Source organism: Catharus ustulatus, chromosome 17 (assembly GCF_009819885.2).
Source record: "Catharus ustulatus isolate bCatUst1 chromosome 17, bCatUst1.pri.v2, whole genome shotgun sequence".
NCBI lineage: Eukaryota > Metazoa > Chordata > Aves > Passeriformes > Turdidae > Catharus > Catharus ustulatus.
Window position 1 is genome coordinate 12,787,756 of NC_046237.1, and position 14,505 is coordinate 12,802,260.

The following is a 14,505-nucleotide window of genomic DNA, read 5'->3' on the forward strand; positions in this document are numbered from 1 at the left end:
AAAATGTAAAAAACAAAACACAACTTTCTTGAGTTTGGAAATAATGCTCACCCTCCTCTGAGCATCCCAAAGTGTGGGGAATCCAAACCCATCTGACATCACCAAAGCTGCTGCTCACATCAGCATGTCCCTCTCTGCCACTCCCAGCACAGTGTTGGGCACCCTAAAGACTTTCTGTCTCCACTAGAACCCCTTGCAGTGTCCCCAACACCACCATATCACAGCAATCTCCAGACAAATCCCTTCCTTCCCCTGGTGGAAAACACCCCAAGGCTCAGCCCAGGCACCACCCACAAACTGATTTTAGACTTCTCCAAGTGAAACTGGGAGAGAGATCTTGGCTCCTGCTGGTTGTGATGTTCAAAGTTTATTTAACCCCACAAAATAGGCATTTTCATGCAGAATCTTTTGGTTCATAAAAGCAGTAATTCTGCAGCAGCCACCTGACAACCCTCCCACCCAAACCAAGAAATAAAGTGACCCCAGAGTGCACAAAACCAAACGAACCGTCCAACTCCAACAGACAAAAGTGGTTCCTATCATTCCATACAACATGGAAAAATTTGGCAAATACAGCTGATCTTGCAGTTCCTGTCCCTTAAGCACTTTAGAGCTGGTTTGGCCTCCAGCCCTTGGGTTGCCTGTCTGGAAAACAGACTCAGGGCCTTGTGCTGGGGACTCTCCAAGGGGTCCAACCCAGCTGCAGAAGAGCTGCCACATCAGCATTTTGAAGTGGGCAATATAAATATAAAACATGGATACAAATGGGTTCTTTATACAGAAAATATCATCTCTCAAGGCACTGGGGTGATGGCCACATGTCCACTTGTGGGCTCCCAATGGGCTTCTCCAGCTGCCAAGGAAGGAGGGGAAGAAGGCACCGGAGAAGTCCTGGTGCTGCCATCCAAGAGGGGTTTCACCCCACTGCTGCCCCAAACGCCCAAGAGGGGCTTTTCCTGGCTGGATGGTGCTTTTCCTTGGTGGGGGTGATGTGATCCCATGGGGGCTGCAGTCTCCATGGGATGGCTCAGGGCTGGGTTCAGCCAGGAGGGAGGTGCATAGATGGGCCAGAGGTTTGGGCTGCTCTGGCCAGTGCTGGGCTCCCTCGTCATGCCAGCAGCCCCAGCCGGGTCACCTTGGCCGACAGGAAGGAGTGGATGATGAAGACGATGGTCTTGGGACAGGAGTGAAGGTCCAATTGCTGCAAAAAAGTAAAGGAGGAATATTTGCAATGGGGAGGGCTGTTCCTGCAACAGTCAGCTTTCAACCATGGACCACCCAGAGCTCCCCAAACCCACCACAGCTTTACTAGAGCCTGGGAAGGGCTGTGCAACCCTGGCTGGGGTGGGCAGACAGGCCCCATCCACCCCCATGCCTGGCAGGATGGGTGCCGTGGGCAGGATGGATGCTCTGCTCCCTCTGCCCCCAGGGAGTGTGGGTGGGGCTGCTGAAGGAAAAGCCAACTCACGATCTCTCCCTCCGGTCCACCAAAATCCAGGTAGAGCATCTTGGTGCCGTCATCCGAGGACATCTGCAGCTTTTCGAAGGGCTGCTGAAGCAGGATGGTCCTGCTGAGCCCGGGCTCGCTGGTGGAGATGGTGAAGCCCTTGTCGATGTGGACAGTCAGGGTGCAGTCCTGTCCCTTCCACGTGCAGGCTGGGGATGAGGACGGGACAGGGGTGAGCCGGGGGTCCCGCTGCACCCCCCCAGCCCTCCCGGGCCCCCGCTGACCTGCCGAGACCTCCTGGGCCAGCTCGGCGGCGCCGTGGGTGCCGTCCACCAGCAGGCGCGTCCACAGGGCGAGCTCTCGGGGGCTCTCCAGGCTGAAGAGATGGGTCTGCACGCCCAAGCGGCCGCCGGCGCGCAGCGCGAAGGAGCGCTCGGCCTCGTACAGCGCCGAGCCCTTGGCCGGCCCCGAGTGCACCAGCCTGCGGCACGGCCAGCGCTCAGCACCGCGCCCCGCACGGCCCCGGCACCGCACCCTGGACTGCCCCGGCATCACACACCGCAATATCCCAGCACCGCACCCGGGACTGCCCCGGCATCACACACCGCAATATCCCAGCACCGCACCCGGGACTGCCCCGGCATCACACTCGTAATATCCCAGCACCGCCTCAGCACCGCACCTCAGCATCGCTCCTCACACACCTCAAGCCCCACTCTGCATCCCGTACAGCTCCAGCAGAGTCCCTCATCCCGCACGGCCCCGGCACAGCTCCGCATCCCACATAGCCTCAGCACGACCCAGCACGGCCCCGCGTCCCACACAGCCCCAGCACGGCCCGAGCGCGATCCCGCACCCCGCACGGTCCCAGCGCCTCATCCCGCTCCTCTCCGCGGCGGGGCCGCCAGGGGGCGCTGCAGCCCCGCGGATGAGGCCCCGCAGCGTCCGCGCTGGAGCCGCCCCCGCCCCGAAACCCCGCCCGAACCCCGCCCCGAGCACACCCCGAACCCCTGAAACCCCGCCCGAACCCCGCCCCGAGCACACCCCGAAACCCCGCCCGAACCCCGCCCCGAGCCCCCCCGAACCCCCGAAACCCCGCCCGAACCCCGCCCCGAGCCCACCCCGAACCCCTGAAACCCCGCCCGAACCCCGCCCCGAGCCCACCCCGAACCCCCTAAACCCTGCCCCAACCTTGCCCCGACCCCTGCCTCGAATCCCGCCCCGACACCCTCCCGAACCCCCGCCCCACTCTGCCACTCAGCCCCGCTGTGCCCATGGCCCTGCCACCACCCCTGCACGCTGTCACCACACCCGCGCCCTAAGCCCCTGCACTATGCCCGAGACTCTGCCACCAACCCTTGCACACTGTCACCATCCCTGCTGCAATGATGCCACCCCTGGACTCTACCATCACCTCAAACGCCTCTGCCACCAGCACCAGTCCCTGCTAGCACCCTCGAGCTCTGTCCCCAGCCCTTGACACCATCTCTGGTCACTGTCGCCACTTTAGGGATATGACACCGGCCCTTAGGTTCTGTCCTGACTCTGCCCCCAGGGACTGCCACCACCCTATCCTCGAGCGGGGCAGGGCACTGAGCTGGTGGCCCCTACCTGGTGGCGATGAGGGGATAGCTGTGCGTGGGCTTGCTCAGGGCATCCCGGCTCTGTGGGAGGCTCCCGTACAGCAGCAGCTCCTTCTCCGTCAGCACGGCCAGGAGGTTCCTGGTGCCGGCGCTGGGGAGCTGCAAACGCACTGGGTCAGGGCCACCGGCAGCATGGTGGCCCGGGATGCCGGGGGACCGGCGGTACCTGCTCGGTCAGCCAGCCCACGTGCTTGACGTCCCGTCCGGCCACCGTGCCAGCCCCCGCCAGCTGTGCCCGCAGCTCCTCCTTCACCCGCGGCAGCAGCGCGGCCGCGTTGGCCTGGATGGCGCCGAGCCACGACTGAGCCGTGGCCTCGTCCTTCGCCCGCAGGAAGAGGGCAACGCGCCCGTCCGCCGAGCACACCTCCAGGTACCTGCAGGGACACGGCCCCCGTGAGTCCCTGCCCGCCCTCGGCTCCCCGCGACACCGCGGCGGCAAGGCCGGCCCCAGCGGCAGCGCTGACCTGTGCTCCGGGTCAGTGGGGAGGCACTTGCGGGACACGTAGCACATCTTCAGAGGGACACTCCGGCTCTCCCGGAGCTCCCGAGAGGGCAGCAGCGGGGATGATCGCTTCTGCTGGGCAGCAGGAGAGGGGTCCCAGCTGACTGTCGCCCCCGCCGAGGAGTTCTTGAAGTAGGGTGAGATCTCCTTCATGTACTTCACTGGAAGAGAGGAAGCATCCACTGAGGACATGGCACAGGCCAGGGCAGCCTCATCCTACCCTGCTGAAACCCCTGCACTCTCCCTGCATTCTCCCTGCATCAGAGCTGCTGACCCCTCCATTGGTTCCTCAAAGCTGCTGTGGGTCCCCAGCCCTTGCAGGTGCAGGGGTGGCACTGGTGGGTGAGGTCACACAGGAAGTGACACAGAATCACAGATTCGTTTGGGTTGGAAGGGACCTTAAAGATCATCCCATTCCAACCCCCTTATTCCATCTGCTGGGGATTTCAAGCAACATTAAAGGGACCTTCATGCTGGCACATTCATGCCAGAGCTTGTAGGGCACCAGGGGAAGATCTGTGCACATGTCAGTGGGGCTTTCCTGCATTGTGCAGGGGGATGGAGCATTGTGTGGCTCTTGGGAGGATTGAGGATTTGTACACTAACCCCAGGAATGGTAAGGGTGCTGCTGGTAGAGACATTATGGGAGGTTGTGGCCTCAGTGGTAAGAGCAATTGCTTTAGGAACAGGACTTTGCTTATCACAGAATCGTCTGAGTTGGAAGGGAACTTACAGCCCATCTCAGTCCACCCCCTGCCATGGAGGTGGATTCCTTCCACTCCTCCCACTGTCCCAGGCTGCTCCAAGCCCCATCCAACCTGGCCTTGGACACTTCCAGGGATCCAGGGGCAGCCACAGCTTCTCTGGGCACCCTGTGCCAGGGCCTGCCCACCCTCACATGACACCCTGAACCCTCCCAGTACCTCAGCCCAACCATCCCAGCCTGGGGAGCTCTGCAAGAGGGATAAAACCGACCTTTCCCCCCTTTTTCCCTTTAACCCAGATCAGTTCACACATCCAGGCCTGAGCATTTCCCTGGGGCAGCACACACAGCGAGGGGTGGGAAATGGGAAAGAGTCCCAGGCTGAAATTACACAGTCCAAACTGTGCTGGTACAGCCAGTCCTGCTGCCAGCTGAGGAATAGCTCTCAAATACCCTGGCTTGGCCCCAGGAAAAGCCTTGGAGAGTGTGCTCTCTGCTCACACAGCCCTGCCCTCTGAGCCTCAAACCAGGGACAAGAAATCAGTCCCCAGCAAGCCTGGCTCCAGTGCCAGAGCCCTTAGAGCCATGCTGGGATGGCAGCTGGCTCCAGAGGTTTGGGGGAAGGGGGAGATGAAAGGCACCACAAATTGATGGGGCCCCACAGCCACATCCTGAAAATGAGTTTGGCAATGCTGGCTGAAAAACTCCGGCTGAGCAGGCAGGATGCCAGTCCTGGTCCTGCCCTGGGGCAGCAAGGGACCAGCCACTGGCTCCAGGGAAGGGTTTCCCTTTGGAGGCCCTTAGGAAAACACCACGGGACAGACACGTGCCTGCAGCCACGTCCCCAGCCATCCTGGCTGGTTCCACTCCAGGTCCAAGCCAGCAGAGTGGGTGGCAGGAGGGGGGACACGAGCTTGGCTTTGCAGCCAACACTTGTAGGTGGCTGGATGGGCCCAGCTCCATCGCTGCAGCCAAGTCACAGCAGCCTGATGTGCTGCCAGAAAGGAGCCCTCTTCCCACCAGGAAAGAGTCTGCATGCAGAGCCACCCATTCCCAAACTTCACCCGGCACCACCACCCATCTCCCACCCACCTTCCCCCGAGGTGACAGCCCCAAGGCTGCCAGAGCTCCAGGAGCGTTTGCACAACGCTCTCAGGGATGCACACGATGGGACTGTTGGGATGTCTGTGCAGGGCCAGGGGTTGGACTGGATGATCCTGGTGGGTCCGTTCCAACTCAGCCTATTCTGAGCTCTCCCCTTTCACTCCTGTCCCAGTGAGCTCCCCAAAACCCCTCCATCCTGACAGCCCGGCCGGAGCTGCGGGGAGCCAGAGCCCCGCGGGTGCTCTGCGGGATGCGGCTATAAATGGCCACGGTGCTGTGCCACGTGGGCCGGCTCAACCCGCGGTGGCCCCGGGGCCAAGGCGGCGGCGGGGGGCCACCAGCCTCGTGCCTTGCGCCTCCCGTTACAAAAATAGCCCCGTTCCCGCAGGCATCCGAGCCACGCTGGATCTGACCCGAGCCATTAATCTTGGCAGCGGGGACCTGCCATTATCCCGGTGCCTGGGAACTAATTGGAGTTCAGAAAGATGCCTTTGAGCCGCTGAAACCCGAGCGGCTTCCCTGAGCCAGCCCCTGGCTCCCCGAGCACGCGGGGGACGTCACCGGCATTAGCTGGGCGGTGGCAGGGTCACGTCCCGAGGGAGCCGCGGAGGACAGGAGCGGTGCCCAGTCCGGGACAGGGCACGGAGAATGAGGCAACAGGCAGGGTGTGTGTCTCGGGTACGTGGCTTTAAGGAGCCAGCACGGGGGTCCTGAGCCAGCACGGGGAGCTGGGAGGTGCTGGACGCTGCGATGCTCCCTGGCCAAGGGCAGGTCACCATCCCTTGGGAGCTGCTGTCCCCTACAGTGACCCAGCACTGGCTTCACAGTGGGCTGACTTACACTTCTGCCAGTTCCTTCACTGCAGTTGGTACTGAATGGATTAATTACCTCCATCTCATTAAAGCAAACAACTCTATATCGTGCATTTCCTCCAAACACTATATCATGCATTTCCTCTGCTAGTAGTAATTGTAATTCTTGAACTGTTTTTTTTCTTTCTAATTAGCACCTTGCAGTGCTGGGGCTCCTGCCTGCTCTCTGTCAGCATGTACGAGGTAGCAACACTGCCTGGCTGCTGTTGACTTAAAGCCACCCACAGCAGGCACACAGCCCTTGGTGGCTGCTGGGCTAATCCACATGGCCTCCAGAGCCACCTGGGCTCTCCAGGGAAAGAGCCTCTCCCACTGATCCTCTCCAGAACAGAGGACAAATAGGACCTGTAACTGCTCAGGGCTTTGCACTAAGGAAAACTTTATTTTAGGGTTTTGGAGAACAGCCAGTGAAAGTCTCTGGGTGTGTGGCCAGCCATCCCATGCCAGGACAGTGCCTCTGCAGGGGGCCAGGTGGTGGCACAGGAGCTCCAAATCACTGCAGCATCCCATGTGTCCTGAACCCTGGAGTGACCTGCACCAGGGACGTGTTTAACCAAAGGCCCTTGGGTCTGCCTCTGTGTTGCAACTGTTTGGGTTTTGTTTTGTTTTTTTTTCTCCCAGCATGCCAGAAAGGGGCAGAACCCTAAAATTCCTTGGTTTTGCTTCTTGGGTAGAAATACTCCCTCTCCATCAGCCCATCCCTCACAAGGATGGAGAACAATCACAATCACTGGCACCCTGGATCCTGAGTCAGCACAACCTGCCCCACACATCCCATGGCTCAGCACTGCTCAGAGCCAAGCCTGACCCTGCAGAGCTTCACTGAGGAGCTACAATTCTTCCTTCAGGCAGGAAAACAGACATGGACACCCAGAGCAGGTCCAGAACCTCCCTCCCACTGCTTGGGTCACCAGCACACTCTGCTTCAGCCTGGAGATCACAGTGTGGATTCAAAGAAGAGGTTCCAGACTCCATTTCTGGTCAGGAGTAGGATGGTGCTGCTGTTTCTCCTGCCAAAATCTTCCCAGCAGCACCTACAGAGCTCAGCAAGACCATCACATCAGGAAATCTTCCAGAGAGCTCCTGGAGATCCAGTGCTGGCCCTCCCACCTCCAGCTGGTCCCTCTCTGCCTCAGGATTACTGACTCAAAACTGGCATGTTAAACTGGGGGGCTGAGCAAACACACATCCCAAAGAGACACCCTGAAATGACCTGCCAGCTCCAACCTGATGCTCTGATGTGCTTCCAAAAAGGTCAACACAGTCCCCAGCACCCTACCCTGGGACCATGCCCTCCCTCTGGCTCCTAGCATGAACACAACATCTGTCCCAGCTGCCTCAGCTCAAGTCCTTGTACCCCAGGGAGGAAGATGCCACGAGATGCTGCAGGGTGAGGCACCACTGCTGCTCCTCCTGCCCTGGGATCCCGTCCCAGCACTCAGTGCCACATTCCATTCCCAGCTCTTTGCTAAACATTCCCCTGTGCTGCACCGTCAGCAGGGAGATCAAGGGACAACCCTCCGGGTTTCCAGGGAGGAGAAACAAACGCAGGAAACTCCCCAGGAAAAGCAAAGCTTCAGAGCAGCGAGGTGTGGAGGTGGCAGATGTGCCCCATCCCCTCTTGGCATCATCCCTGGGACAAATCCAAAGCCTTCCTGCCCAGTTATGGCAACCAGCACTCCAGAGAATCCCCAGCACCCATTTTTCTGAATTTGAAATTTCCAAGCAATTACTTGGCCAAGCAAGTCCTAAAAAGCAGAGGCAGCCCCAGGAGCATCCCTGTGGCAAATAAGTCGTGGATGTGAGATGCCCACAGCTACCCCAACTCCTCCTCCCCATAGCTCCCAGTTCTCCCCCTGTGACAATACAGCACAAGGGCCTCACCAGGAAAACCACTGCTGCCTCCAGAACCCTTCCCAGGGCAGCTGGAAGGATGTTTATCAGCCTTCCCCCTGCCATGGAGAGTCTCTGGATTCCAAGCAATGAAAATAAGGGAAAAAAACACAAGGGAAAAATAAGGCAAGGGAGAGCAACTCTCCCTGAAATAACAATGTAATATAAATACAGTCCAACTCCTCCTGCAAATACCAAGAGAGTAGTTTGGCACATCCAAAAAGAATCTTGGCAGGACACACAGAGAGGTATCTGCATGTCCTCACGCCTGGGCAGCAATGACATCCAGGAGCCTGAAGCCAAGCTGAGCAGCCCAGGGTGAAATCTGGCACGTGGAGCCACTGCTGACACTCACATTAAAACGCATCACCTCCCAGCTCTGCCACTTTGGGGAGTCTCAGCCCAGCTCCCTGCCCTGGGAGGAGGTGCCAGCTCTCCCAGTTTTGTTACCTGCTGCAATGCCACTTGCAAACCACCCTGAAAACTCTGAATCCCAGGAATGACTGCAGCCAGCAGCAGCAGGGAGTGAACAGACACTGGCTGTGCCAAATACTCTGGTTTAGCACTCAGAGTGCCATAAGGAAAGCTGGAGTCCCACCTGGCACTAGGCAGGGAGCAGAAAGTGTCTAAGTAATGTCAAGGTGCTCTTTTTTAAGCTCTGCCCTTTCCAAGCAGGAGAAGGCAGTGGGGAAACCCCTGGTTTAACACTCTTCAGGCACTTTAAGGCCAGGCCCTCCAGGCCCTGTCCCTCAGCCCTGCTACCTCTCCCTGGGCAGGGTGTTTGGCCAGCCAGCTCCTGGAGAGCCACAGGGGTGGCAGGTACAAGGCAGGGCCACCACCTCCCCAGGGCAGTGACAGCCTGACCATGGCACAGTGCCAGCCCTACCACCCCCATGGCAGAGCTGCACTGTGCCAGCAAACCCAAAAACAGGGAGGGGATGGAGATGTACCACGTTTATCAGTGGAGATCCCTTCTCTGCTCTGGCTGGACCACAACAACATCAGATACAAACTCATCCCAGAGTTCCAGAGTGCTGTAGTGGAGTCAGCCCAGGCCCAGTCTCCTCCCAAGGAGGTACCTGCTGGGAGTTTAAATTAAATAAGAAACCCAGCAGGTCATACCTGAGCTCAGCAAGCTACTGCAAAGGTCCTGCCTGCAGCTGCCTCCCAGGAACACTCAGATCCCAGGGTATGGAGGAGAAAGAGGGGTCCAGGAAGAGAAATTTTTCTCTCCAGAAAGGACAGCTTCTCTCCACCTCTGGCAGGAGCTCTGGCAGAAAAGGAAACCCACACCAAAGGATGAACAGAAAATAACAGAGGGAGGGTGGTCTGAGAGCAGCAGCTTCAGGCAGGAATTTCGCAGACTCACAAAGAAAGAAGCTCTTGTATTTCTCTTTGGTCAGAAAAAAACAACAAAACCACCCCACCACCAACCCTATCTGCTCCCAGCAGCTGTGCAGAGCAGCACATTCCTCCGGCTGAACCGTGGTCCTGAGGCTCCCAGGAGAGGAGGAATCCACAGCAGAAAGGGCTGAGCGAAGCTAAAAAGGAAAATCTGGAGCTGAGACAATCTGGGGAAGGCACAGGAAAGCTGGAGCCATGGTGGTCACTGGCAGCACAGCACACAGAACTGCTTTGTTCAGGGACAGCCCCGAGCACTGCCCCCAAATCAAACCTCCCTTTGGGATCCAGGAAGGGTCTCTGGTGCCAAGACCCCCCAGTTAAGCAGGGTGACCCCAGGGACTGGTTGGAAGTGAGGGGAGGGGAAGGCTCCTTTCCTGAGGGACAGATCTGGGATGCTCATCACAGCCTGGCTGAGCTGGCATAGGGTGAGCAAACATGGACAGATGTGATGTGAAGGTTAACCAAAGAGAAATGAGGTCTTTCCCTCAGGACTCCCATGGTCCCAACCCATCAACCCTCAAGTAGGGCTTGAGGGGCTCCTGCAGTGTGCCAGCCCTCTCAGGGCTGTGAGACACCAAGGCCCATCTGCCTGGTACTGAGAGGGAGCCTGTTCCCAGGGAGCAGCCTGCTCCAGGGTGATGAAGGCTGCATCTCTAGTATGTTTGTAGCCTCAGCTTCCACAGATTCCCTAGGTGGGCAGCATCCCCTGGATGGATAGTTCCTGAGAAGGCCCTTCCTCCCCCTCCACCTGCCCAAAACCCACCCAGCAACCCCCAAGGTGTTCAGCAGGAGTGGGGGGACAGTGCATCCCCTCCCCGCTGGCATAAACCTACACCAGCCAGGGGTGTGGGTTTAAATTAAAACCACAGAAAACCAGAAAATGTTTTCCTTGCCCCAGGAACTGCAGACGTGGGGGTGATGCTGTGCAATGAAAGAATCCCAAATCCCAGAAACTTGTCCCACACCTCCCACTGCTGCCTGCCCGAGGTCCCACAGCAGGGAGACAGAGCCTCTGGGCATGGAGCACTGGCACACACATCCCTCCCTCCCCGGAAGGAGGACAGGGAGATCCCAGCAGTTACCTCCAGCTCTCCGGATGAGCAGACAAATTACTCCGCATATGTTATTTTCCATTTGAAAGAGTATGCAAATGCAGCTGCAGATGATATGCCACCCCTCTGTCATGCCAGTACAGGAGGACCCTTCTGCCTGCATCACATCCTTGTCTCCTACCTTCTAAGATCACTTCCTTGCCCGTCTTCTTCAAGGCCTGCACGGCCTCGTCGTGCGTGGCCTCGGACAGGTCGGTGCCGTTGACAGCGAGGATGGCATCCCCCACGTACAGCGCCTCGGTCTGATCCGCTGCCAGCCCTTTAAAGATCTTGGAGATCAAGATGGGCATTTTATTCTCTCGGCCACCTTGAAACAGAAGAGACAGGGAGAGGTTGTGGCTGTTGGAGCACTCAGAGGAGTGGGTGGGGAGGGGGATGCTCTAGTACCAGATGGTCCCAGCAAGGCTGAGCCTTTCTGCTGGTACTCAACACACTGTGCCAGGTCAGCCCACTGCCCACAGGACACCTGTACCAACCACAGCAGCCAAAGTACCATGAGGTTTTACAGATGATGAAGTGATTGCTCCAAAACCACTCAGATTGGTCATAGATTATTCAGAGAGCAAACACGTAACCTGGCCATCTCCCCATCAGTTTTGGCAGGAAAGTATATCTTTATTTGCATTATTAATCACGTGTGCTGAGCAACTATCCTGGCTCCAAGGACCTTATGATCTCAACAGATAAGACAGCTGAATGTTTTTGGAGAGGCCAAAGAGCCAGGGAGAGGTGAACCAATCTGGCTGCGTGCTCCTGTCCACACAGCAGCCCTATTTACCGGCTGCTCCCCGCTGTCCCGACTAAAAGAATGCTATTCAAACTCCCGGCGGCTTCAGGAGATCAATTTGCACATTGACTTTTGAACCCGCAGGGAGATCCGAGCTGCCTCCGTGCCAGGGCGCAGGGATGCAGCAGCCATGCCCGTGGCAGCCGGGGATCAGCAGAGCCGATGTGCCCCGGGACAGCCTGTCCCGAGGAGTCTCCGAGAGATGATCCTCATCCCGGAGGGAGATGCTGAGCCCAGCCCGCTGTCACTGCCCGCCCCGGGCTGCTCCCAGCCTGTGCCACAGGCATTTCCTCGCTCAGCCGCCTGCCAAGCCCTGCGAGGGCTCCGGTTATCAGCTGTCAGAGGCCCCGGCGGGGGCTGCTCCGTCCTTGCAGCAGCAGCAGCTCCTCACCCGGCTGCCAGCGCCGAGAGCTCTGCCAGGGCTAAGAACCTCCGCCAGCCCGGCTCTCGCTAGGCTCCTCGCTGTCCTGTCAGCCCCAAACCACGTCCCGTGGCAGGACATTCACTCCCCGGGTGTCACTCGGTGTCCCTGCGGGAAACACGGCTGGCACATGAGCAGTCAGCAGCCCGGTGAGGAGTGATGTCCTGCCCTACCGAGGCTGCCCCACCCTTCACAACAGCTTCCATTGCCCAGTTTTGATGGCAACTACTACTTTTCCACATACGTCACTGCAAAAATAAAGTTTTAACTGAACCAAGGGAAGATTTTCCTTTCCTGGGAGAGCCACACAGCAACTTGGCAGCCCAGGCGTGGTTACGAAAGTGGGTTTATGCTTCCCAAAAAAAGGGCTGGGGCACCCTGCAGACACGGCCAGCAGTGTCGATCCAGTTCCAGCACCCGCACATTCCCATTGCAAAACCTCCCCACTTCCAGGGGGAGCCGGAGGCTGCGGCTGCGTCCCCTCTGAGCTGGGAGGAGAAGCCACGTCAGGAGGCGAGAGCTGCCCTGTCAGTGCCCCCGGGGCTGCCGAGCCCGCTGCCTCTCACAGCCACGCTCCGTGACAGCCCTGTCCCTGTCTCCCCGCTGCCCTTTTCATCCTGCTTTCACAGTTTCCAACACGCTCGGAGCCGCGTGAAAATCAAACGCAGGCGGAAAGGCAGGAACGCCATCCCTGCCCTCAGAAGTTTCCAGCCTGAAGTTCAGGCGAGTCACCAAGGAGCGGGACAGCTTGGGAGGGAAACCAGGCATTAAACAGGGAGGCTTCCCGGAGCCGCGCTCCCCGGGAGCACACATCCAAGCCCGAGTGCGCTGGTTTAACACCCCACCAGCGCCGGCAGACCTCCAGGGGCTTTACATCGCTCCCTTCGTTTTGCTGACAGTTTCAAAGCGGCATTTCCCAACTCAGGAACACGGTGAGACAAGGACATGCCGGCTCACCCCTCCCTTTGGCTGCAAAAGGGCAACTTTGTGTAACGGGGTGCCCCCCTGCACCCCACCTGCCCCGGGTGACAGAACCCTATCCGTGGGTGCGGGGGGCAATGGGAGTCTCGGGCTCACAAACCCTGGGGTCCCTCAGCCCGGCCGCTCACTCCGCACCCGAATCATCGCTCTTTCCGTAGGCTGGGAACGGTTCGGGTCCCGTCACTGCCACGTGTCCCCCTCCCCGTCCTGAGCTGCGGCTGGGGAATGTGAGGACCCCGACCCCAGCCCCGATCCCCGCGGGGTTCGCTCCGAGCGAGCCGCGGGACGGCAGCAGCAACAAGTCCCGGTGCCGGTGCCCCTCTCCCCCCGCCGCCCCGGGACCGCCGGGCCCGGCCTCACCTTTGATGCTGATGCCGAGCCCCCCCACATCCTGCTTGACGACGCGCACGGTGCGCCTGATGTTGGCGAGCGCCTCGGGCGCGGCGGAGCCCGGCTCGCCGCCGTTCAGCTGTGCTGCCGGGGCCTCGGGGCCGGGCCCGGGGCCGTCTGCCGGGCTGACCCCCAGCACGTCCTCGGCCAGGGTGAGCAGGACGCGGAGCCACTGCCCGCTGGGGCCGCGCAGCTCCAGCAGCCCGGTGCGCGGAGCGCGCCTGCCCGCCGCCATCTTCGCGCGCTCCGCGTCCCACACCGCCCCGCGCACCGCCCCTCAGCGCCCCGCGCACCGCCTGTCCCCGTCCCACACCGCCCCTCAGCGCCCCGCGCACCGCCTGTCCCCGTCCCACACCGCCCCTCAGCCCTGTCCCACACCGCCCCGCACCGCCTGTCCCCGTCCCACACCGCCCCGCACCGCCTGTCCCCGTCCCACACCGCCCCGCACCGCCTGTCCTGCACTGCACTGCACTGTCCCGCACCGCCTCTCCACCCCCAGCACAGCGTCTCCGCGCACCGCTCCTCATCATCTCTCAGGGCCCCGCTCCGCTCCGCGCCCCGTCCTGTCCCGCCACGCACCGCCCCGCCGGAGCGGGACAGAGCCCTGGGAGACAGCGGGACCCTGGGCCTGCCCCATTCCCTCCCGGGACACGGCTCCCGCTGCTCCCCAGCAGGGAATAGGGCACAGGGAAGAGCGCGACTCCTCGGTGCTCCCCACTCCATCCTGGGACAGGCACCGGGAGGACACGATGCTCCCCAGTGCTCCCTTCTCCAGCCTGGATGGAGGGGCACCAGGGGGACACGGTGCTCTCCAGTGCTCCCCATGCCTGCCCACAGGGACACAACTCTCCATCCTGGGAGCAGCAGGGTCTGCCCTGCACATTGTGGGTGTCCCTGTGCTGGGCTGTCACGGGAGGAGCTGGTACAGAGCTGAGGCTCATCCCAGCAGCCACAGCCATGGCAGGAACCTCCCAAGAGTCCAGTGGGTGTTAAACAGGAGCTGGGCAGGGGGAGACGGTGTCTGCAGACATTCAGAAGTCTGCATTACTTTTTCCATACTTGCCCTGCATCTTGAAAAGGGGAATATTTTTGCTTCCTTGGCAGACACCATTTTTTACTGCATTAATTAGGAGTAGAAAATATCTCCAGGAGTTGCAAATCACTCTTGGTACATCCCCTCTGCCCCTTGCAGAGTGCTTCAAGCAGCTCCAGGACCCTCTGGGACAGGACTACTGAGGTCTCAGCC

The 14,505-nt window shown here is 59.8% G+C and overlaps 1 protein-coding gene across 1 annotated transcript; it reads right to left on the reverse strand.

Annotated features, from left to right (window-relative positions):
* Nucleotides 1–348: 348 nt before the first annotated feature.
* Nucleotides 349–13,496, reverse strand: SNTA1 (syntrophin alpha 1). The gene is made up of 8 exons (XM_033075328.1): nucleotides 13,230–13,496; nucleotides 10,802–10,987; nucleotides 3,555–3,753; nucleotides 3,257–3,464; nucleotides 3,059–3,189; nucleotides 1,732–1,928; nucleotides 1,469–1,656; nucleotides 349–1,201 (listed from the first exon to the last, which is right to left on the reverse strand). Exons 1-8 carry the CDS (start codon nucleotides 13,492–13,494, stop codon nucleotides 1,109–1,111), a joined length of 1,467 nt encoding a protein of 488 aa, XP_032931219.1. The 5' UTR covers nucleotides 13,495–13,496; the 3' UTR covers nucleotides 349–1,108.
* Nucleotides 13,497–14,505: the final 1,009 nt, after the last annotated feature.

Excerpts from the sequence above, each read along its gene's own strand:
- SNTA1 (XM_033075328.1), bottom strand. The coding sequence starts at position 13,494 with ATGGCGGCGGGCAGGCGCGCTCCGCGCACCGGGCTGCTGGAGCTGCGC. Across the intron at positions 1,657-1,731 it reads GGCCCAGGAGGTCTCGGCAG|CCTGCACGTGGAAGGGACAG; the intron begins GTCAGCGGGGGC and ends CCTCATCCCCAG. Across the intron at positions 1,202-1,468 it reads GTGGACCGGAGGGAGAGATC|CAATTGGACCTTCACTCCTG; the intron begins GTGAGTTGGCTT and ends ACTTTTTTGCAG.